The sequence below is a fragment of the Pyrgilauda ruficollis genome, unplaced genomic scaffold (assembly GCF_017590135.1).
Source record: "Pyrgilauda ruficollis isolate IOZ18807 unplaced genomic scaffold, ASM1759013v1 scaffold96, whole genome shotgun sequence".
NCBI classification, from domain to species: Eukaryota; Metazoa; Chordata; class Aves; order Passeriformes; family Passeridae; genus Pyrgilauda; species Pyrgilauda ruficollis.
In genome coordinates, this window is record NW_024531710.1 from 1,710,621 (window position 1) to 1,735,254 (window position 24,634).

The following is a 24,634-nucleotide window of genomic DNA, read 5'->3' on the forward strand; positions in this document are numbered from 1 at the left end:
GCTGTTAAATTCTCACTCTGTGTGATTTGTAGAGGTTTTTGCTTATTATCTTTGGAATAAGACTAGCAGAAATCGGATGCAGAAAGTCCACCTTTAAACTGGTAGTTGGATTTTGGAAGATGCTGCCCCTGCACTAGTAACACTGAATAATTTATGCAGAACCTCAGTCTTTATAAAAAATTTAAGAGCCAAAGTCCAGATCTCCAACACATTTTGGTTTTGCTGGGGCATCTTGGCACCATGCCGTGGTTCTGCAGTGCCTTTTCTCCTTGCTGCAATTTATGCTCAATAAGCTCTTGATCAGGCAGTCCCACCAAATTCTGCTCAGTTCAGTCTTGAACAATTCCAGATGCTATAACCATTCTTGGATATTTACTTAATAAAAGGTTAAAGTCGAGTCATCGAAGCCATATTCTTTCACTCAGAAGCGATGGTTCTGAATAGGCACAGAAATTGTTGTTGGAAGAGAAAGTTTTTTAATTGTACTTTTCAGGGCAAAAAAACCTCACTCTCAAATGAGCTGCCTGATTCATGGGGACAGGTAAGAACTATGTTGCATGGAGTGTTACCAACTGTAACACTTACAAAGATACTGAATGTGTAGGGATCTTTGTGGAATTTTTGCACATTGAAGCATTATCAGAGGAAGTCTGTAAGTTTAAATGTTGGTTGGCTGTTTTTCTATAAAGAGAACATAATGTGAACTGAACCAGTATTCTGTAACAGATAAGAATAAAGCAAGCTAAAGAGATAATAATCTGGGAAAAGTCATTAATGATGTTTATTAAAGTTTTGAGTATCATCAGATGAGGCTCTTCTGATACATTACTAATCAGAACTGTTTTATTCAGAAGGCTTTTCTGCTCTTCGTTTTCATCAAAAAAGTTTCTGTTATCTTTGGACCAAGACTTCGGGTTATTTATTTTGTAAAATAATAAAAAGTTTTATTATTCACAAGATATTTAAAGGAAAAAGTTCCACTGGATTGTTAAACATCAAATATAGTTTTTCTTTAAAATAGGAAAAGAATCAAGAATCATATCAAGTGTCTTGAGATGGCAGACAAACATATGTTCTTAAGTAATTTCAAATGGGGATTTTTGGTTTTATTCTCAAATAGGTCTTCCTGGTCTTTCATTCTGTTTTTGCAATCCCACTTCCTTAAGTCATCATTTCTTCGACATATCAAACACAGGCTTACCTTCCAAAATGTGGGATAATCCCCTTCCTTATTTAAATCACTCAGTTTCTCATCAGCATCTGCCTTCACCAAGCCAGTGACTATTTTCAGATACTCATTTTGCTTATCAGACAAGCCCTTTCATGTTTTATGCCATTATGCCATTAACAAGAGAAGAAATATCCTCACAGGCAAGATTAGTGATGGCTCCCTGTTTTCCTTCAGCTGCTTTTGTGACCTGTGCCCTGCTCTGAGGGGACCTGTGGGGAAGAGTGAGGCAGGAAAAGAACTGAAACAACTGTGGTTGTCACTTCTGAGAGTTGAAGAGTTACACGGTCTGCTGCATTATCATAAAGGAGATACAGCTTGGTCAAGACTTTTGTGACTAACAATAATAAATTCTAGGAGTGTCCCACATATATAGGTATTTTACAAGTGTGGTTGTTAATATGAAATGGGAACTAGTGCCTGATGTAGTGTTTGGTCCTGCTGTTTGCTCCCCGTCACCGCTGTGTAAAAACTGCTTTTGAGGTTGTTATTTATTTGAAAGCTGCAAAGTGCATTGTTTCAACTTTCTACATTTTGAGTTAATTTATTACACTGTGGAGGGCAAGGACTTCCTGAGCTTCACTCAGGACTCTTCTATTTATGTATGGAGAAATAATGAAGGAAATTCTAGCTTCCTCTTAGCCTCTGAAGACTTCCCACCATTTGTTCTATGAAATGAAATTAGCTAAATTAAAAAATCTTTATGCTGCTATTCTTGCATAATCTGTAGTGCATTGCTATATTCAGTAATTTCTGAATAAATAAATGCTTATAAAATAAATGCTTATTGTTTAGATATTTTGCACATGGAATTCTTATCAGTCTGTCAACTTAAAGACTTCTTGGGTTGGAGTTTGTATTTGTACTTTAAACTTGGTCTGTTTACTTTTAGGAAAAGTTAATTTCATTCATGTCTTAATGATAATTTGTTGTGTTGGTGAATTTATTGAAATTATTATTATTATTATTATTATTATAATCTATTATTATTATCTCCTTCTGGCTTAAAAAAAAAAGCCCTGACTTCAGAGCTTCAACAGGTATCAACAATGACAATTTACAAGGTGTTGTTGTAGTAGCAGTGTCAGTATGATCAGGGTTAAGATTGATAACTCGTTCTTCATACTTGCATGGTTCATGGCCTCTTCGTGGAAGTTCAGAGTTAGTGTCTTCATCTGGTATATTCCATGATATTTTAACCAAAAGCATGAAATGAAGAATGTCATTCTTAGGCTGAGGCATTTCCATTTCACTAGGTCATAGTGGAGTTGCAAGAGTCAAAATATATTTGATAGCTCTGAACTTTCTAATTCCACCTGCTTGTATTTCAAAGTGCTTGCAAGCTGTGTTTTTGTTTACCTTTTGATATCTATTTTGCATATTTGTACGTTGATTGTAGTAGATCCTGCTAGTGCTCCTGGATAACATCTTAGTAGTTCTATTTGCTTTCAGAGCCTTTACAGATGCAGAGACTGTCTGCAGGGATCTGCTGCCTCGTTTGGAGGAGCCCCAGGGTGAAGGCATAGAGCCATCAGGTAAGCATGATCCTTGGAAGATCTTCGATGACCCTTGGAAATTTGACCTCTTCTTAGATTTTTTTTTAAATGTAATTTTTGTGTCTATTCTAGCAGGTTTTGACTGACAATTTCTTAAGGCTCAGTTAATGAAAGACAAAATTAAAACTGAAGTGAGTCAGGGCAGCTGAAAATTTTTCAGGAGTTGCCTGCAAATTTGCATATGTTTCTGCCAGTCTTTGTCTGTATTTGAAATGATGACTAGATAAAAATTAAAAATAGCTTGATCCTATTGAGAATCATGCAAATTGTTGTGTTACCTTTGGCATCACAGCCTACTCACCAGCTGTCACCTGGGGAGGATTTGGTGTGCAGTGTAATGACTGGAGGCTTAAAAAAATATATGTGCTTTGGTCAATTCTGTGTTGCAGAATCAGAGCATGTGCTCACTGGTGTTATTTAATCCAACTGCAGTGCTGAATGGCTTGCCTGAATGTGCTACCATGTGGCTTAAAGGAGGTTTGCTAGCAGAACTTTCTGAGGTTCTTTGGAAGGTTTGCAGCCCTAAGAGAGTTCCCTATTGCCTTGGAGAGGCTGCTGCTGGTATCTAAATGTGCTCATTAAAACAAAATATTGTTCTAGGAGAAAACTGAAGCAGTGAGCATGTAGCTATCTGATCTATGTAGGAATCTTGCATGCAGACTTTTTACATGTGTATAAATATTTATCTGTATGGATATATAGTTACTTTTCAATTGGCAGGTCTTTGATATACAGTAGGGTTCTTTCCAAGAAGTGAACTGCTAGGTGTATGCTTTCAGTGAGCAGGAAATAAATGTAGATGAATAAAGGCAAACTCCTGCTTTCAAATTTACAGAGTGTCTTACTGCACTGTTTGAGCTACACAATCTCTATGTAGATTGTCAGCGAGACTGATTCTGCAGAGTGCTTGTGTGCTTGTGAAGGCTCTGACCTATTTTCCTAAGAATTTATCTGGGACAGTGGTTAATGCTGTCAGCTCCCTACCTGCTTCTCTTCCAGAGGTTGCTGCAGTTTAGAGAAGTAAGCTGGGCTGTAAAGCAGTGCTCCAGCAGGAATGCACATGTCATTCAGCCACTCCTGCAGGGGTGACCATAGCCTGTGCCACGAAGGTGAGGTGAACAGCTAAGGATAGAAGCCATTCCAGCTGTTCCATCGTAATTATCCTGCAAACACAGGCCACACCTTATCCATTTTAATTAAGCAGTTCCTTTATTGGTATTTAGGTATGTTTTTAGCTGATGAATCAGGAGCTTACAATTTGTTAGACTTTGTCTTCTATTTGACTTTGGGATCTGTGGCACTACTTGTTATCCATTTAAATGGGAAGCAGTGTTTAACTTGGAAACATAACACTGCTATGGAGACTTTGAGTGGTGAAGTGAGGGCTGAATTTCAAAAACTCCTCCCAAAAGATCTTTCATGAGAAGGAAGTTCGGTGACTGGTTGCAGGAGGTCTACATTGTATGTAAAGAGAAAAGGAGGAGATTCTGATATCTTCTAGTTGTTCAGAACTGACTTCCTTGCTTTATAATTGATACATTCTGCAATCTCAGGAGTAAATTTATCTAATGAGGACCACAGGTTGTTCTGGAATTTTTCCCCCATTGTTTTCTACCAATGTATAGAAGCTCATTCCTGTGGAACCAGGCCAGATTTGGGGTTTTCTAATGCATATGTAAATCCAGAGTACCTTTACTGTTGGCAGCAGGCATTATATTGACTTAAAACCAGTGTGAAGTTAGAAGAGAATTCATCCATGCTGGTTTTATACTGATGGAATCAACAAAATAATTTATGTCAGAAAAGAGCACTGGAGGGCAACTGGGACATCTTTCTGCTCGTAGGAATCCTTGTGGCTTTGTTCAGCTGAGTTTTGAAAACCTCCAGGGAAATTGTACAGCTTCTCAGTACCTCTTCATAGGCTGAGTCACCTATATTGTGAAATTCTTGATCCAGCAAGAATTTTCCTTGCTGCAGCTTGAGTCAGTTGCCTCTTGTCCTTCTGCTGTGTGCCTCTGAGAAGAATCTGTTTTCATCATAGTACCTGCTTCAGTCTTTGACAAACTGCAGATAGATTCATTTTTTATCTTCTCCAGACTGGAGAAACACAGTTCCTGCAGGGATTCTTGTACGTGGTCTGCTCCAGACCCCTGACTGGCTGGGAGTCCCATTTTTGGGCTTGTGCCAGTTTGCTTGTCAGGATCTCTCTCTTGCACACTGTTTCAGGGACAACCTCAGGGACAGTGAGTAGGGGGAAATAATCCCTTTCCTTGGTCTGCTGGCTTAATCTTGCCAGTGCAGCCAGGAGTGTAGTTAGCCTTCATCTCCATTGGGCCACACAACTGACTGGCAGCCAGCCTGTCCAGCAGAACCATGGGGGTTCTGCTGAGCCAGCTGCCATCCAGCCCATGCTGTGCTATGGGGCTGTCCTCCCCAGAGTGCAAGACTTGGCTTCACCCTTTTTGAGCTTTCAGGTTGCGTCAGCCCATTCTTCCAGTGTGCTGAGGTCCATCCAGATGGCCTCCCTGCCTTTTGTCCTGTTGATCACTTCCTCAGGTTTGCTCACTGAAGCTGGTGAGGGTGCATTCTATTGTCCAGGACAACAGTGCCATCATTGTTCAGTGTCATTCTCACAAGTAACCCCTGAAGAATGTCACTTGGAATTGACTGCTACCAAGACTTAGAATTGTTGACCACTGTTCTTAAAGACTACATGTCCAGTCAATATTTTATCTACCTGTTCATCCAATTACAGCTGGTTCAAACCTTCCAAGGATGCTGGGCTATGTAGAAGTTGTCAAAGACCTTGTTAAAGATAGAGTAAGCAATGTGCTGCTACTCTCACTTTGTCAGAGCTAGTCAACTCATCTTAGAAGGCATGTGTGTTATATTTACAGGGCCAAGTCAAGGGTGGCCATTCCGGCTGGTTTCAGTCACCATTTTATAGCTCAAAATTATTTCTAGGAAGAGTTTTTTCTATAGCATTTCCATGGACTGAGGTGAGGCTGATTGGCCCTTGGTTTTCTGCATCCTCTTTCTTCTGCTCTTTGAAGATAGGTGTGGCCTTTACTTTTTTTCTCGTGATGGGGACCTTACCAGATCGCTGTGCTTTCTTGAAGATGACAGAGAGAAGCCTTGGGATGGCTTTGACCTGGTTTCTCAGTGTCCACTCTGAAGGACCCCATCTGGTCCCATCAGCTCTTTTGTATGTGTCCAGTTTATGTAAGTGCTCCCTACTTTGATGTTCTGCTGCTGTAGGTAAAACATCTCGCCTTCCACTAGGCATGCAAGCTCAGGAAGCCTGACCTTGCCAGTAAATACCTCGGTGGAGAAGGCCCTGAGAGCATCAGTCCTTTGCATGTCTTGTGTCAGTGAGTTGCCCATAATATCACTGGTTTTCCCTCTGGTTGCCACTGTACCTGTAAAAGCCCTTCTTGTGACTTCTCACATTACTCACCAATTTCAATTCCGAGTTTTGACTTTCCAATCCTGCATGCCTGGGCAATGTTTCCTCCTGATTACACCCTCCACACGCTTTCATTTTGGTGCATCGTAATCCGTTTTAGAAGCGTCAGTATTGTTATGAAGCTTATTTTGTACGTGTCCTGGTGCACCACTCCCTCCACGTCAGCTCGTGGAGGCATTCTTAGGAGGATATCTTATTTCTCTGGTCCACACTATAGGGGTTTACTGATGTGAAGAGCAGTATGTTTTATTGTAATTAATAATTGTTCCCTTTTCCTGCAGTGGAAAAAGTAGAAGTTTCCATTAATTGAAATATTTTTGTGTGTTTTGGCTAATTTAAAATTATTTCCTCTATTTATTGTCTTTCCTGTTAGGGAGGGTAAAATTATTTGTTTATTGTGGAAAACTGGTAATATAGCAGAAAACCCTTTTCCTCCCCCAGCTGTGGCAAGACTAGCCACGGGAGCTAGTTCGTGTGTTTTATTGGAAGAATCACTGTGTGTTTAGGCTGGTTGAGACTTTCAGGTTCACTTGAAATTCCAAAATTCTGTACCTTTGTTTAATCTGTTCATTGGCCCAAGGAGAAGTTTGGCACAGATGCCAAGCTTGCAGACTCTAAACAGTGTGTATTCAGCTCCAGCTCTTACTAATATGAAGTTAATCTTTCAGGGCCACAGACATCTTGAAGAAAAGTGAAAAATAGTGGGTGAGAGGAGGAATGGTGTATTTCTGTTGACAGCAGAATGTGACGGCGTCATAGCTGTGAAATCTTGGATGATGACTGACAGGAATGCCTCCAGCAGAGAGCTGAATTCCTTCTCTCGTCATTAGGGCGGAGTGATGTTTTGCAGCATCTGGCATGTAATCAAGACCCTGTTTTGTGAGTTAAATCTGATTAATTTTCAAGCAGAAGTTAAATTACTGGTTTACTTCTTGCTTCGCAGGGCATATCTATGGAATATCACTTGGAGTTTCTCAGGTCATGCAGCAGGGCCATTCCACAATCAGCCTGTCTGTTTATCTGTCTGAAAGGTGACCTTGGGTCTTTTGCATTTTATATGACTCTCAGAGCTGTTCTTCCGTAAACATCTGAATTCATTTACATTCTCAAACCCTTTCTGGCAGTCACCAGAATACTTGCAGGTCAGGTAGTGAACAGAAGGTTTCACAAATGATATTGGCTTTAAGCTGTAGGATTTGTGTATTTCTCTTGATTTCTCTTGATCCTTCATGTATCCCAGAGGTCCAGCAGTTTCAGCCAGATTGATTATGCATGGGGAAAAAAATTATTTGTTTGTCTATTTAAAGTAATTTTTCATATCTGAGCTTGTACTATGTCAGAACTTTCTATTTTACATGGTGGAAGGAATAAACTGGCTGTTAAAAAAACACAAAATGTGTAATGTGTTCTATGTTGTGTATAACTTCAAACTTGGTATCAAATATTTGAATAACAAATGTACTTTTATAACACAGTATTCACACGGAAATGGTTCATAAGTTTAGGATTATATTGTAAAAGATCAGCTGAAAACTGCAAATGTGTCTTTTAAGGGGTTCTGCACTACTTTTTTCCTCCTGTTAAGTTTCTTGTTGAAAATTTACACTTTAGTTCCGATCTTGGTGGGAAAACTGCCCATCTAAAACCCTGGATATTTAGATCAGCTTTTCTTAGAACAGTTCCCAAGACAGGCTGCAGTACAATGATCCTTTTATAACTTCTGAATGAGACTACCCTGAGCCATCTCTTCCTTCAGCAGGGAAGGCTGTGAAACATGGAAATTGAAGTCTGATTATGGAGTTTTTGGCCTTGGAGGAGAATGACATAGGGAAAAAAGTGTCCCTCCTCATCCTCAAACAGTGACAGTCCAGATTTTATTACCTGAATAAAATCTCTGCTCTTCTTGTTTTATCTGACAATATAGCCTTCTTTAAGTAGAAATCTTTTTCCAACATCTCTGACCTTCAGAATTCATATGAAGGACACGAGCCAAGGTCACATAGTAGTGGATGAAAAAGCATTTTGAGTATGAAGTATGGTGCAGGTAGCAGGAGTTAGTGGAAGAAAGAGGAAAGGAACTACGATTGTGTTCGGGGGTCTCAGGATGAGGGAAGAGATGAGAATTTTGACTTCATGTTTCAGAAGGCTGATTTATTGTATTATGATATTATATTATTTTAAAATGCTGTACTAAAACTATACTAAAAAGAATAGAAAGAAAGGATTCTTGAGAAGGTTAACGAGGAAAGGAAAGGAATAATGACAAAAGCTCGTGACTCTCAGAGAGTCCGACAGAGCTGAATCTTTGATTGGTTATTAAGTAGAAACAACTCACATGGATCAATCAAAGGTGTTGGTAAACAATGTTCAGACCAACTTCCACAGCCATCAAATAGTTATTATTTACATTTCTTTCCTGAGGCTTGTCAGCTAGAATAGGAGAAAAATCCTAGCAAAGGATTTTCATAAAAATATCATAGTAACAAGGAACAACTGCTCTTTGCTTGCATACAGAAAACTTTCAGTGGCATCAAGTGCTTTGAGCTGGAGTGCTGGGTTTTTTCCTTGTACTCTGTGAAGATGTATAATGTACCAGTGCTAAGAGTGTATATTGAGGGGTTTTGTTCTGATCTCCACTTTGGTTTCAGGAGGTGCTGAGTTGATTTCCAACATGGACATTGCAGTTTAACTTTCGGATGCTACTGAGGCAGAACACCTGTTTTGCTTCTTCCAACATTTATAATTGATGCATTTAGTATTTAGCCAGGCATTCCTTCCCAGGCACTTTCTACGAAGAATAAGCCCTCTGCTCAAAATCCCTCTGCAAACTGGCAGAGGAATATATTGTTCATGTTACGTTGTTTTTACTAACTCTGTGGACAGACAAATGAGATTTTTAGAATTATTTGGCTTATTGAGATTTCAGAACTGTTTTAAGTTCTACCTGCAAATACATGCAAAAGCAGACACTAAATGGGCATTCAGGTTTATATTTGTTTACGCTGTATCTTGAGTATTATTAAGGTGATGCACAGAGTTTCTGAAAGTGATTCTGTTCCTTGTCTTTGATATGAATCAAAGATGCCTTTTTAACAGCAGAGAAACCTGCATAAGGAAAACAAAAGGAAACCCAGTTTTCATGTACATTTTTGGTTTCTGTGTATAGATATTTCAGGGATTTGATTTATTTTCATTATTCTCTGGGGGCAGTGCTGTTATCTGCTGCACATGTGAAGTGAAAAGACCATATTTAATGCAACTTCTGTGCTGTTATTGTAGTAATGTTGCTAGTATTTTCCGTTTCCTTCAAGAGAGGAATGTGTTTGTTCAGGAAAGTTTGTAATATATGGACCAGAATGTTGTATTTTAGTGCTGTATGGTATGATTTTGTTTTGAACAGAGCAGTCACCTACCTGTGTCCAAGCACACCTGCAATCCCTGATACCTTTGTTTTGGAAGCCAGAACATCTATATATATAATTTTTCATCTGGGCTTTGGTGTGTCACTGCATACAATAAACATTTGGATTAACAATAGCTTCTGTCTCTGACAGGTCTTACCTCTCATCCTTTTCACGCCTGCTTTGGGGTTAAGTGCAGAAACAGCTGCTTTGCCTTCTCAATTCATAAAGTATTTATTGGGTGCGACTGCTTACACTTTGATAAAGTCTGTCTGTTACCTAAACTCCTTCACAGCAATTTGTTTCTAAACTGTCTGGATTTATGATGCCCTTTCTCCACTGACCTAAGCACAGCTCCGCACCTGTGTTTTGAAAATCATTATGTGCCATTTACTCATGAGAAAATGAAGGCACTTGGAGATGAAGCAGCTTAATTTGTACTTACTGTTGTCATTAGCACCTTCTGTTTGTCAAGAGAACAGTGCAAATCTGCCAGCCAGGAGCAGGAATGGAATGAAATGTTTGTGAGCTTACAGTAGTTTGCTGTGCCTCTGGCTCTTAGTGTAGGCTGCAAGTGTATTCTAAAGCACTGGTGTGGATCCAGCTATGGCTGATGTGTTCCTGTATTGCCACAAGTTTTCAGAGAGGCCAGACCTCTGAAGCAACTAGAATAGCATTGAGAGGGGTGTTGTGTGTTGAGAGATGCATGTTGTCCTTTTGAACACTCCAAAACTGCTCTTTTTCAGCCACTGAGGTAGCAGGAAACAGCACAGATACTAACTGAGCTTGCTTTACAGTTTTTGCTTTCCATAGGTGTAGTAAAATGCAATTATGCTTGTTAACTTGTATTAGGAATTACAAAAAGTACTCTTTTCTGTTACTCTTAATTCTTACAAACCCAAGCACTTTGGTCTGAAATTTTTTCACCAGCTCACTGTAGAATATATCAATTTTTTACACCTGTGCTAAAAATATTGCTTCATTTATGAAAGTACATCTAAGGAAAAAAAAATTCGTAAAAAACTATTTTGTTCATAAGTATGGGAACTGTTTGATGGGGGAGTCGTGGGAGGGTTTGTGCTTTCCTTGTGAGAATTCACCTGAATTTTGCCAACTTATTACCCCTAGATCCTCTAAGGAGTGTATTCACACTCAGCCTCTTGCAGGGGTTGCAAGAGCCAAGGACAGTCTTTGAGGCAGTCATTTCTTGTGAGTGCCAGGGACTGTCCCAGTCCTTGGCACCAGTGGTGAGAGCCAAGTAACATTTTTTGGTGCTCTGCATCTTTGTCCTGTCAAAGAAGGGGAGAAAAAACACAGGGAGAAAAAAGTGGATGGTATAAAGACAGGGTGAGGAAGACAAGAACAGAAGATGAAAAATGGAGCCAGGGCAAGACAGGAGTGAGTGGAATGGACGCATTAGGACATGGGACACATGACCAAGGGTAAAACTGTGGGAAGTAGTGAGGAACAGGGACAGGATGAGGGAGAATAGCTGGAGGGGCAGGAGGGAGGGAAGAGTTATAACACACAAAAGGAGCTTGGATACTGAACAGGGGTGGAGGTTTCATATTTTTTGCATCTCTTTAGCCTTCTGATTCACCAGCTACTCCATTGGCACAAGGGGGTGTGCAGAGCTGAGCGCGGGCAGACAGATTCTTCTGGAACTGGGGGTATGCCTGCAACACACAGATCATCAATATAATTCTGTATGGCACTTTCGTTCAAGATGCAGAACAAAGTACAAGAAATAAAGATTTCTATTTCTACTTGGTATATTTGAGAGCAAGAGAATTGGAAAGCCCTTCTCTCAAGAGCTGGGAAGTGCCAGAGTTGTGCTTAGTCCTGTGGTCTTTATTCAATCCTCTTGTCTTCTGGTACACAGTCACATGGTGTTTTTCGACTGCAGATTACCTTGACAATGGTGCTTTACCTTCCAGAGTCTCTGTGGACTTCTTTTGCTGATGGCAGAGTCAGACTGAGAATAGATAACTCATGCCCACAGACTCCCATAACAGTTCATCAGATGTTCAAGGAGAGCCTGGAAAAATATGGATCCCTTAATGCTTTGGCCAGCAAAAAGAATGGAAAATGGGAGAAAATAACTTTTTCAGAGTATTATTGCCTCTCTAGGAAAGCAGCCAAGAGCTTCTTGAAGGTAGGTGCATTTCTTTAAAAACCAAAAAAAAACCAAATTAATAAAAGAACCCCAACCCCAAACCCCACGATATATAAGAGGTTTTTTGCATTACTTGAAGATCAGTAGTCATATTCTTTATTGAAATGATAATGATGAAAATGAGTTTTGCTCAGAGGTAACACTGCTGTCAGGGAACCTTGACTGCAAGTGAGGAGCTGCTGTGTTACACTGTGTCTCTGGGACATGGGTGCAGAGCTCAGAAGAGCTCAGCAGCCTTAAGATCAAAAAAGAAAAATAGGGGAAAACTACTATCATGAATGCTCTTGTTCATATTGAAATATTCTGGGTCTTGAGCCTTTCTGGGCAGTGGAGTTCAAGCAGACAGGAGAAGGCAGTGGAAAATTCACATCCTGTTAATTGCTGGTAAATACCAGGTTTGCCATGGATACCAAAACATGCCTTCACATGCCTTGTCAGTACTGTAATAATAAATCAAAAGTTTTCATGGTTTATATTTGTGTGTATGTTTCTCTCCAGTGGGCCTATATTATATAACCGTATGTACATTATTTTTAAGCTTGGTCTTGAAAGATTCCATAGCGTAGCAATCCTTGGATTTAATTCTCCAGAATGGTTCATCTCAGCTGTTGGAGCTATTTTTGCTGGGTAAGATTTTTTTGGGGCGGTTAATTTTTGAGGGGGATTCAGGGATTTCTATTTTGCTAGGTCTGTGAATGTATCAAGTCAGTATTTTGTGTCATATCTTGGAAGTTGTGTTGCTACTGATTGACACTTCCAGCAGCCTGCTGGAGTCTTATATCCCAAGTAGTTCAGTCACTCATAAATGGATCCTGTTTGCCGTGGGCTTAAGCATGACAGTCACACAGAAGCTGTTGTATAGGATCTTATCAATTGAAGATGTGGGAAATAGATGAGAATCACAGTTTTATATTAGTTATAATAATACAATATTAATGATATCTACGATAAAATATAATCAAGCAGGTGAAGTAACATGAATATTAACTACCCTGATTTCTTTGGTTCTGATACCTGTTAATTTGGATTTTACTTCTTAAGCTGTTCTGTACCAATGAAATCCAGATTGGTATCTGTGCCCAGCTTGAACAAAAAGAGGACATAAGTGAGGATTTTTTTACCACTTCCTGAGCTAACTCTTGTGTAACCTTAAGTGAGTTAAAACACTGAGTCCTAGCATCTTCTGCTGAATAGTTTAGAGATTAGTTTTTGCAATGAGCATAAATCAGAGATTCATGTATATCTGAATATGTGAAACAAACATTAGAACTGTTCTGCTGTTTGCTTCCACATCTTCATACCCCTTCAGGTTTCATCTGATCTTTGATTATTATTCTTTTTTTATACTACGTGCATGTGTATGTGTGTGTATGCATATAAATGTGTGTTCTTATATGTATAAATGTTTTGATGCAGAGGAATTGTCACAGGAATATATACAACCAATTCTCCAGAGGCCTGTCACTACATTGCCCATGACAGCAGGACTGATGTCATGGTTGTGGAAAATCAGAAACAGCTGGACAAGATAATGCAGGTACAAGGTGGCTGAATGATTACTGAAAAGCTACAATTTTTCATTTCTCAATGCTGTGTTGGTCCCAAATACCTTGTACACTCTCTGTATGATGAAACCTTTCTTTGTGAAGTGTGTGTTGTTACTCAGAAATGTGGTATCCGGCGTCAGAGCTCTTGGGTGGCTCTGACCCTCTGCAGTGTCTGTGGCTCCAGCAGAGAACTCACTGGATGGTTCACTGCAGGCTTACCTGAAAAAACCCACATTTTGATCCCATGTTTTTACTATCACCACCTGATCCTGTTTGGAAAAGCACAGTCCCACTTGAGTGGAAGAGATTATGCTGATGCAGGTTTGTAAAGGTCTGCCATTTAAATATTAATGATGTCAGTGTTCAGAATTTTCTCTTTCCAAGTTATCATCTTTTCCTGCTTGTAATATCAGCCATTAAGGCTCTTGAGTTTACTGCACTTTGGTAGCATCATGATTAACATGAGACAGAGCTTAGTAAGAAAGCAGGAACCTCCTCAAGTGAACAGTCTCAATTTTGACAGAACTCTTGGGCAGCTGGGCCTGCCTTTCAGCAGCAGTGCCAGATGGAAAGACCAATCTGATGGCAAGGTGACTTGGGAGAGGAGCACAGGCAGCTCTTGGGAAGGGCTTGTCTGTCTGTCAGATGTTGAGGGAGGCCTGTGGGCTCATTAAACTTGCACCAAATTGCACCGTTTGCTGAAGCAGGAGAACCCTCCATGATGGAGCTTTCTGCCAAGACCACATACCTGCAAGAGAGAAAATATGCAGTGGTTTTTTTCAAATGTATTTAATATAAATTGTTCATTAATTACTTTGTATTTTGTAGTTGTGTTTTATATGCCATATGGAGGAAGAGAAATTTTTGTAAGTATTCTGTAAAAACACACAGATAAGCCTTCTGAGAGTGTCATTGACACAATACCAGGCTATGCTGTTGTGACATGGACAGAAGAATCCAAATGGAACAACTCAAGGGATTTGGTTCATACACATTATGCTGAAGAAGAGAGCTCTGGCCAGCACTGCTTTATCCAGCAGAGGGGTTTTTTGAAACTTTTTTTCTGGAACCCAAGACTGAAATAATAACATCTCAGTTGCTATCCTTCTAATATGTACATACTGGCTACCATTGAGCCACTGCTTTTGTATTGGCAACATTCAGTTCAAAATGTGATTAATTGAAAGGCATCTGTGAGGCATGGAGTCTCACAGAATTCAGTGAAATCAATGCTTCCTGTAGGCCATGCAAAGCACACAAAGAGCTGCTGAAAGCAGCAGCCACTCCTGTCTGCCTGCAGCTTTATGTTTTCATTTGTCCTTACAATGTGCGTACAGCTTCCTTTGATTTTTTTCCTTAAGGAAGTAGAACTTTTTTTAGCACTTGAACATCACTTTTTGGTGAGGGACTTTATTGGTAATCACAGGCCCAGATCAGCTTCTAGCTTGGCCTGCACTGGTCCTTTATGTGCCCTTTTGGGCATTTTGAGAAAGGATGCTGAGGAGCCATTTCTGGTATATTTTTCATTTTTTATACCTTTTGACTGAAACTAGATTTCCTGGAGCAGACTGTGTAGTCTGTGTAGACTATGTAGTTCCGTTCTCCTTCCCCCACCTCTAGTTGAGCTGGTTGGTGATAACTTTAGGGGAGAATATTTGGAGGTGAAGGGAGATGGGAGGTTCTTGTGCCTGTCAACCCATTACAGTTTTGGCAGCATTAGAGTGGGTAAAAGCACACACAAGATATGAATAATAAATAACTTTGTTTTAAAAAATGCAACAGATCTGGAATCGGTTGCCCCACTTGAAGGCTGTGGTGCTATATAAGGACTCCATTGCAGAGAGACATCCAAATTTGTACACGGTGAGTGAATACTAGAACAGAGGCATAACCAAATAATGCATGGGTTATACCTATTATTAACTGTTACCAGTTAATATGTGGGCTGTTATTTATTTGATACATTTTTCCTGTGATTATCTGCCCTTTAGAATGCATTGCTGTGTTCCAGCAAACACATTCAAAAGCTTTATCAGCTTTATCTGTTCAATTTACCTTTGATACTTCACATTTAAGAAAAGGGCTACCTTGCTTTACTGTCCGTCTTGTGTTTTCCTAATTTTTAACTTGACTGGGTTGTTAAAACACCTGTAGGTTTTAGGTGGGAATGTGTACTCTCAAATGGTTAAAAAGAAAAAGTTACTTCCTGGTGCCTGTGAATTTGGTTGTTTTTTTTTTAATCCAGTATTTTAACTGGACTACAGATCAGATTTTAGGCTGAAAAACTTCAGCTGTTGAAAAAATATATTGAAGAGAAATATAATGTATTCAGTATATAAAATTATAATGAACAGTGATAATACTTCCAATTTTGATAATCTGACAAGAAAAAAGTCTTCTGTGCCTTTTTAAAAATATCTTGCATATAACTTAATAATAAACTGTTATTGTTCCAATACTATATATACTGGCATAGAGCATGCTTTGCATCTTGTACAATAAAAATGTTAATACAAAGATCTTTTACTATTTAAAAAGATTAGGTGTTAGCATTTAATTCTTGAAAAACTTGCACTTACTGAAATCTAAATGTGTGAGAATTGCTGTATTTTTAAACGCTGGTTCAGTGTTCAGGTGTCATGTTGGACATTTTCTCAGAGGAGCCAGTGTGTCTGACAGGTGCCATAGTTTGTCATCTAAAGGAAAAATGAGAGATCAGATCACCAGAGGCAGAAATTATTGCTGCTGAGCTGTGATGTGGAGCAAAGCACCAGCCCACGCAGTGTTTGATGGAAGGGCTTTGTGCCGTGTGACGAGCGGCAGCAGAGGCAGAGCTGGCTAAGCAGTGCGTGTTTCCAGAAGGCAAATGCAGAGTCAGGAGTGTGGTGTGACTGTTTCTGTACCCTCTGCACTTGCTGGAATGCCAACACCATCTGTTACAGGTGCTGTTCTGTAAACAGAGCCTGCACAACAGATTCTCAGTGATCAGTGCATTCCACTGTGAGAATACAGTATGGTCAGGAAAGCAGGAACAACTGCTTAGTGACATACAAACAATTACGTCCTTCACACCACCAGGCTTTCCAGGAACTTGTGAAATTGATGCAGCCACATTCTGTGGGGAAGCAATAGAATGTGACAAATCCCTGACTTGCTACAGAGCTGTGAAGTGCCTCTCTTTTTAGAGATGTGGTTTGTTGGAAGAAAGTATAAAACTGATGAATAATCCTTGGGGCAGCCTTGCCACCCAAGAAAAGGAGGTTAAGGTGCCACAGACGCTGACTATTGTAATCTTAGTAGCCCAGTGGCAATGCCAGATGTCTGAAAGAAGAAATGAACTACCCTCAAGCAGAGGCTCTCCTTTTTTACCTCTGTTTTTCTCATCATCTCCATTACTGCTTTGTGGTCCTAGATATTGCTCCAAGAAATTGCTGAAAAATGACGGTGCTGCACCTTGCAAATAAATATTACACTTCTGTAGCACAGTATGAATCACATTATTGCAATGGGAAACTGACCATTTGGTTATCCATTTTCTTTTAAAATTCTGTGATACTCTAGCTTCTAATTAGCATTGCAAGCAATGTTACACTTAACAGCACATCAGGGGTGTGCAACAGAAGTATTGGGGAGCAACCCATGTAATACAGAGGAGCAGGTTCAGGATTCTTCTAGGCCAATTTGTGTGGTACAAAAGCCCAGTGTTGTAAAAGTTTTATCTCACTCTAGAATGAGGCACATTTGAATGGAAGTTGTGACCAGCATCATCATATGCTGTTTCCTATAAAAGAGCACATAATTTGGGCAAATATTCACATATCTAGATAATGATGTTTTTACAAAGAGGCTTTTGTTCAATTGCTTTATAGTTATATTTATATAATGTACAATGAATTATAGATGAGCTATCACAAGTGTACTTTTAAAAATTATGCATCCAGATTCCTTTAAATAATACTCAAAATCATTCTTATGGTGTGAGAATGTAACAGTTTTAGCCTCCATACTTATCCATAGTGTCCACGTTGGAGGAGGAACAGTATTACTATTCCTTCTTAGACACTGAAAAGACTCATGACAGCACAATTTTAGATGGTCTGTTTGCAATTCACACATTAAGCTCTAAGGTAGACTCACCATATTTCTTCCATAGCCAAGGTCTGGGGAAACTTGCTTTGGACATGTGTTCAGAACAAGGCACTGAAATGTTCTAACATTTTTGAGACAGGAAAGATGCAGTACCGTGTCAATTTGTAGGAAGCCATTTGGTATCTGTATTTTCTCTTCCATGTTCTAGATGGAAGAGTTTCTGGAGCTGGGAGGTGACGTCTCTGACAGTACTTTGGATGACATTATTAACTCCCAAAAGCCGAATCAGTGCTGTGTTCTGATATACACCTCTGGAACAACTGGGAAGCCAAAAGGAGCCATGCTGAGTCATGACAACGTAGGTACTTAAGGCACCTCCTGTAGCAGAGGAACAGCAAAGTGTGGGGATATTTTTTCTTGTGGTTTGAAGTGGCTGGTACATCCTAGAGCCCTGAAATGCTTTTGCTTTTACAGTGTGGATACTATACTGCAAAGCAAAGGGCAGTCAGCTGTTTCTGGTAAAGTACAAACAAGGGAAAGAATGAAACTCCATTCAAACAGCCCTTCACAAAGTTGAACAGTTCTTTATGAGTATGAAACTTTTATTCGCTATATTTCTTGTGAGATCTAATGCATGAATTCATAAATATAATTCACAGATTGCCATAAAGTCTCTCAAATGAATGTCATAGGTCACCATGAAATGAGCAAATCATCTACATCAGCCAGCTACTATCAAAACAGTCTGCTTTTGCAGATTTTATTAAAATTGGGGGTGGATGTGTTTCACTTTGGTGTTTTTTGTTCCTGGACTTGTGTGCAGGTTTCTATGTCTGTCACTGGAGTATAATACAGCTCCAGTGCTCAGTGCTGGTGCTGACAGTAACGCTTACCTGTGTTGTTGCAAACAGAAAGTTCACAGTTAGAGACAAAAGCAAAGTTATTTGCTAAAAAGACTTTCCACAGAGGTTTCCTTGGAAAGATATGTGTTTGATGGCTGAGAAGGAGTGGAAGGTGGTAGGGAGCCTTTCTGAATAAACAGAGAATCTTTGAAAAGGGATGGTCTAAGTTGAGGCCTCACCCCTTAAAGCAGAAATTATTGCACACATGCACAATGTGAAAACAGCAATTCACCCAAATGTAGGGAATTAATGCACTAGTACCTGGAAGCAGAACATATGAACTTGGGAGACAAAAAGACTGATTCGATGTTACAAATCTATGCTCTTTTATATCAAAGGAGTCTGGTGTCATTTCCATGCCAGCTGCCAAACTATTCTTGGCTGCTGATCACAAACAGGCTATTTTTATGTTGACAAACAGTGGAAAGCATGCCATGCCTGTAGCTCTGCTGCTGCCTTCTTTAGTCAAAGATGTTTGCCACTGTTCATGTGCAAAACCAGTGCTGAGTCAGTCCTGCATGACTCTCACAGATCTGCTGTGTGTGCCTGTGTGCTGTGAAGCTTGAAGTAAAAGCAATGAACACAGACACATCTTAAAGACATCCTGTTCTTCCTACTGTGTGTCTCCCACAGCTGCTTGTCCAGCACTGCCACCTAAACTTGGATGGCCTGGCGGTATTCTGCTGAATTCTGCTGCTCCTTAAAACCCTCTCTTGAGAATCTCTATTTCCTTAGGCCAAGCCTACACTTGTACCTTCTAATTTATTACAAAGGAATGTGCTGTGATAACAGGAATACATGTGGTTTATGTCTGTACTCTGCCATCTTGAATACTCTCATTTCTACATCCTGCACTACCCAGTTTAGATTACAGACTCCTCTGAGGAAGAGCTGTTTCTTTTTGTTATTTGGGGTTTTCTGGTTTGCTTGGGTTTTTTTTTAGGGGGTGTTGTTTGTTTTGGTTTTTATATTTGTGCACATATATCTTCTCCATTGTCTCTCACACCGTCACGTATATTTATGCGTCTTCCATATGCTATGTTCTGATGATGAAGGTATGCATATTTAGCATTCTTGAGCTGCATCTTCTGAGATAAAGTGGGAAATAGGAGGAAGGAGGGGGAAACATGATCCAGGTTCACTAAGAAGTCAAGCAACACAACTTCAAAACTATTCATGTATGTGCTGCCTCTCACGAGAGGCATGGGCATGTATGTGTCACTTGGGAACCACTGCAGTGAATATCCCAGAGGCTTCCAGAGGAACAGAGTGCAGCTGCTATCTTCCTCCTGAGAGCTTAGCCAGGGCATCATCAGTACCAGACAATGAGCTTGTGGCTGATTCTAAATTGTTCTTTGAGCTCACTGATCACTGAGTATTTATTGTTCCTTTTCTAACTTGTATTGGAGTGGACCAGTATTACTGACAGGACTGCCTTGGTGTGTCTGGTTCCAGCTGCTGACCGAACAGCGGCCCTGTGCTCCTTCCTCCCCAGGGACGCTGTTCAGTGCCTGTGGTCACACTGGGCACGTGGGGACAGTCCGGGCGTGCCCCGAGCTCCAGTGCCTGCGGCTGGAGCTCGCTGTGAGGGGGTCACTGCTCTGCCTCCCTGAGCTGGAGGAACCTTTGAGGCGAGGTGAAGAAAGGAGCGGGTCCCGGTGGAGAGTTTTTAATCCAGAGTTTTTATTTTGGTGGCACGGCCTCTGAATTCTGCAACAACTCCAAGAGCACTCCCGACCGCCCGCGTGGTGTGCTTCCCTTTTACCTGGGGAGAGGGGCAGGGGAGGGGACCCAGGGAGCACCAACCAGGTATGAGGGGACGGGGGCTCAGGTGAGAGGGACACCTGGGTGGGCCAATGGCCCCCCAGGGTTGGAGAGCATCCTTTGAACCTGCCAATCACTCGACGCTCCCCTTGGAATTTCTGGGTTGATAGTCAGTGTCCAGCCGGGGTCAAGGGTGGGGAAAGGAAAGGTGATTGACACCCCACCTGGGGAAGGAAATTTCAGGGAGGAACCAGAGGAAACTGAGGCAAGTCATGACATCACACCGCAACAAACTTGCAGATACAGCACTGATGGAAGGTGCCAGTTTAATAGAAAGCTTGCAGAGCTGGAGAGTTGGAAAGGAAGGGACAGATCAGTTTCATCCATCCAGCCCATGGCTGCCTGGCTGTGTCACTAGGGCATGGGGAGCTGATAGTGTTCACAGCTCAGTCAGGCAGCACAAATGCTGTATTTACTTATGTTATCTGCTCTTCTGTATTGCTGCAAAGGTAATCTGTCTTTTGGCAGTGTCCCCAGGGAACTGGCCAATATTGCAATGTCTTTCTGTGAGCACAGATTTTTCACAGTTTCATTAGCGTAGCAAGAGGATAACAAGTTTGTGTTAAGAGGAAGAGAAAAACCCAACCCAAAATCCCGACCATACCTAATTTGTTGTATTATTTATTTAAACAGATAACTTGGACATCAGCCCATTGCAGCAGAGCAGGAGGTATGCATCCTGCAGAGGTCCAGCAGGAGTCTATAGTCAGTTATCTCCCACTCAGCCACATAGCTGCACAGATCTATGACCTGTGGACTGGAATCAAATGGGGAGAGCAAGTTTACTTTGCTGAGCCAGATGCTCTAAAGGTACCTTGTCTTGCATTATATCTAATTAAGGTTACACTTCTTTCTCTTAGAAAACATCCCAAGGAGAGAATATGATATTTGAAAAGTTGTAGAGGATGAAGATGGAGAGTCCATTATTGTGAGAGTTATGGAAAAATAAAGCTCATTGTGTTTGTGATCCAGTGCTCTAGATTCTAATTAAAATATATAATTCATATTCATAAGGTTCTTTTAAGGCAAAAGAAGTATAAGCAGTTTTTGGAGAAAAGGGAGGCTGGAGGAACTAACCGTGTGTGTTTTTCCTCCTTGTGTGCATACCTCCTCCAGTGTGTCAGTCTGACACATATTAGTGCATATGGGTGACTGAAGTGGGCTCAGCAGCCCTTCTTTATGTTCTGCATATTCTGATGTTCTACAGAATGAAACATTCAGGTTTTACTTCACCAAAGCTCTTTATCTCTGCTGTGTGCCTTTTGTTGAAATTATTTCATTATTATAACAGGGCAGCTTGATCAACACACTAAAAGAAGTGCAGCCAACATCTCATATGGGAGTTCCCAGAGTATGGGAGAAAATCATGGAGAAGTTAAAGGATGTTTCTGCTCAGTCAGGATTTATAAAGAAGAAAATGCTTTCCTGGGCTATGTCACTTAGCTTAGAGAGGAACCTGAACGGCTCAAACAGGTGTGTCATACAATGAGTGAGATTTCCAGCAAGCTGAAAGTAGCAATTTGCTTGTAATAACCCATGAAGCCTCAGTGAGACTCTGTATAAGTGGGTAAAATCTGTCTTGGCAACACAACAAATACAGTGCTCGGGGGAGGGTGTAGTTATCAATTGTTATTGATATTAATTGTTTTACAGTGGAGTGGGGGAAATTTCTTACGCAGAATGGCATTCCAAATATCATTCCATGATATTCTTTTGCTCATCTTATCATTCAGTTTCTCAGATAGATCTTGCAAATTTCAGATTTCGATGGTGTAGGTTCTCAGAGACACATTTAACTGATAAAAAAATCAGGAATACAAGTGCTATGTTGTATACAATCTGTTTTTATAGATTCTTTATCTATTTGTTGAATTCAGATACCTCAAGAGTTGGAGGTAGGAAAGCTCCAAAGGTAGAAGAAATGAAAGACACCGAATAAATGAAAGAAGGATGAATGTAACACCTTACCTCATGTTCTAACTTCTGTCAACATCCAAAACCAAATGACAAATACATGTCCAAACAAAATCTCTCCCTGATTGTGTTTTGAAAACTTCCTAGGTTGCTCTGACTTACTTGTGTATTTTGTACTCAGCAGTGATCTAAAGCAGCTCTGGACAAGATTAGCAGACTACTTAGTGCTTGCGAAAATCCGTAGTGCCCTGGGGCTTTCTTCCTGTCAGAAGCACTTTTCTGGTGCTGCTCCTCTCAATACAGAAACACTGTATTTCTTCCTGGGTCTGAACATCACTCTGTATGAGGCCTATGGGATGAGTGAGACCACAGGCCCACATTGCCTTTCTGGGCCTTACATTTACAGGCAGCACAGGTAATTTTGCTTTTATTACTATTTTTTTTAATATGATCAGTTTAATTTTATCTATGAAAAAAGTATTTACTAAGGTCAGCAAAGATACTGCAGCTTATTTTATTTTCCCTGAGTGCACTGTCACTCTGTTGTGACTTTGGGAGTCAGAATAACTTCCAGGTCAGAATTTGAACAGGTTGACTCCATAGCACACTGTGGCAGAAGCACTGAAACTGAGGTGTAGCATTATAGCCACAGTGACTACATCTGACGTATACCACAGCCCTTGGCCAAGGGAGGAATGCAAAACCTCAAAACCAAAAATGGTTTTATGCCTGCAGATACAGGGGGGCAAAGCAGCAAGCACAGGCCGAGACAGACTGCCAGAAAGTGCTCAGACACCTTGATAAATCTGCCCTAGTGAAGGAGTATTCCGTGGCTGTTGGACAGTTACAACATGATGATAATTGCAGTCACAGATACTTTGACAGTTTCAGGGATTTGGCACGTTGGCCAGCTTATCAGTATTATATTTGATGTTTCTGTGATCCTTGTGGGGTTTTTCTGCTCTTCTCTGGTAGCTGTGGTAAACCAGCACCTGGATGCAGAGTGAAACTGGTGGACAAAGATACGGAAGGCAATGGAGAAATCTGTTTCTGGGGAAGGACTGTTTTCATGGGTTATTTAAATATGGAAGACAGAACAAAAGAAGCCTTTGATGAGGAGGGGTGGCTGCATTCTGGAGATTTAGGAAAGCTAGACAAGGATGGCTTTCTCTATGTCACTGGAAGAATTAAAGGTAATAGGCAAAATCTTGCTCTCTGTTTATGGTAAATGTTCAGCACTATTCAGTCATCTCTCAGTTGTAGTCCATCTCATGAAGTGTCTTTCCTCTAATACTGGCAGCCTTGCTCTAACAGGAAGGTAAAATAAACTTTCCTGTGAGAAAACCAAAGTGTGCTCTGTGTTCAGGGAAGGTTTCCCTCTAGTCTAGTAGGTGGAGATGATCCAGTTCATACAACCAGGCTTTTCATCTCCCACACCTTTACTCAGTGTTAATTACAATTAGCAATATAAACTACTAACACAGGTTTCATGTGTCATGTTTGATTTGAATGATATCATTAAGCTGTCCAGTCTCCCTTTGAATCTTGCCAGTGTCTTAATTGCACATTAGAATGTTTAGGCAGGAAGGGGGGGCACCCTCTGCTACAGAGACATTGGTGCTGTAGGTCACAGGTTGGTTCCTCTGGTGTCTTAGGTTAAGTGTTTGCAGAGACCAGAGCTGAAGCTTGAGAGCAGAAGGGAAAGCTACAGCTGAAGCCATGCACTTGGATGTTACTACAGGACACTGGCTGAAGGCTCATGAGACTGAGACTAGTCATGTGCTGACTTGGAGGCTTTCTTCATGGTACATATTCAGACAGTGGGATTGGTCACAGGCAAGATGTAACTGAGGAAGATTTAAGAATTTAGTAGATATCATCTTAGAATTTAAGATGAATCACTATGGAGGTAACACAGATGAGTGAATTCGTCACAGGTGGCATCATGTCCTGCTAGGAGTCAGGACTGAAGTTGGTACTATTAATAGCCTGCACGAAATGCAGCTGTCTTGATTTTAACTTTTCTTGTCTGATTCATTTTCCTTTAGCACAGCAGCATCAACCCCTTGTCTCAATTCATAACATTTGTGTTTCTCTTATATCTGTCTGGATTGCTGAACTAACAGCAGTTACTCTAAATTACAGGATAGGTAGACAATCCGGGATAAAATAACCATATGTCCAGTTTCATTGAAGTTTTAAATCCAAGTTCAAACAAGGACAATGAAAAATTAAGGGCCAGAAAGATTGGTAGAGGATCTGAGACAAAGACGGACTATTACAAAAGGAGGGTGGAATGAAAGGAAAAGTTAGACCTAGAAAAGTGTGTCTGTGTTATTTGTTGAAGCGTGTTCTGAACTGCTGAAAGACAATTATTTGAGGACAATTGGAAGTCAGCAGTATAACAAAAGCAAAAAATTGCAATTTACTTAGAGAATACTCAAGTTTGTAATAATTTTATGGAATATATATATTACACTTGTTAAGAACAATTGTTGCTTTTATCAAGCCTTCCTCCAGTAGTAACTTAT

The 24,634-nt window shown here is 40.5% G+C and overlaps 1 protein-coding gene across 14 annotated transcripts in view; it reads left to right on the plus strand.

The window, feature by feature from the left end:
• Positions 1-24,634, plus strand: part of LOC121365478 (calcium and integrin-binding family member 2-like) — a 98,808-nt gene that overhangs the window by 12,929 nt on the left and 61,245 nt on the right. For 10 of the 14 annotated variants that reach the window (XR_005957021.1, XR_005957024.1, XR_005957027.1 and 7 more), the window contains 10 exons: positions 2,681-2,763; positions 11,589-11,806; positions 12,366-12,454; positions 13,244-13,364; positions 15,157-15,237; positions 17,672-17,821; positions 20,823-20,999; positions 21,481-21,662; positions 22,285-22,518; positions 23,079-23,296. Coding sequence is in view for 4 of the 14 variants with exons in the window: in XM_041489685.1 (XP_041345619.1) it covers positions 11,675-11,806; positions 12,366-12,454; positions 13,244-13,364; positions 15,157-15,237; positions 17,672-17,821; positions 20,823-20,999; positions 21,481-21,662; positions 22,285-22,518; positions 23,079-23,296 (1,384 nt within the window). In the remaining 10 variants the exon portion in view is untranslated. Of the gene's footprint in view, positions 1-1,405; positions 1,605-2,664; positions 2,764-11,588; positions 11,807-12,365; positions 12,455-13,243; positions 13,365-15,156; positions 15,238-17,671; positions 17,822-20,822; positions 21,000-21,480; positions 21,663-22,284; positions 22,519-23,078; positions 23,297-24,634 lie in introns of those variants that run through there. The other 4 variants (XR_005957023.1, XR_005957022.1, XR_005957026.1 and 1 more) reach the window with 4 other exon arrangements.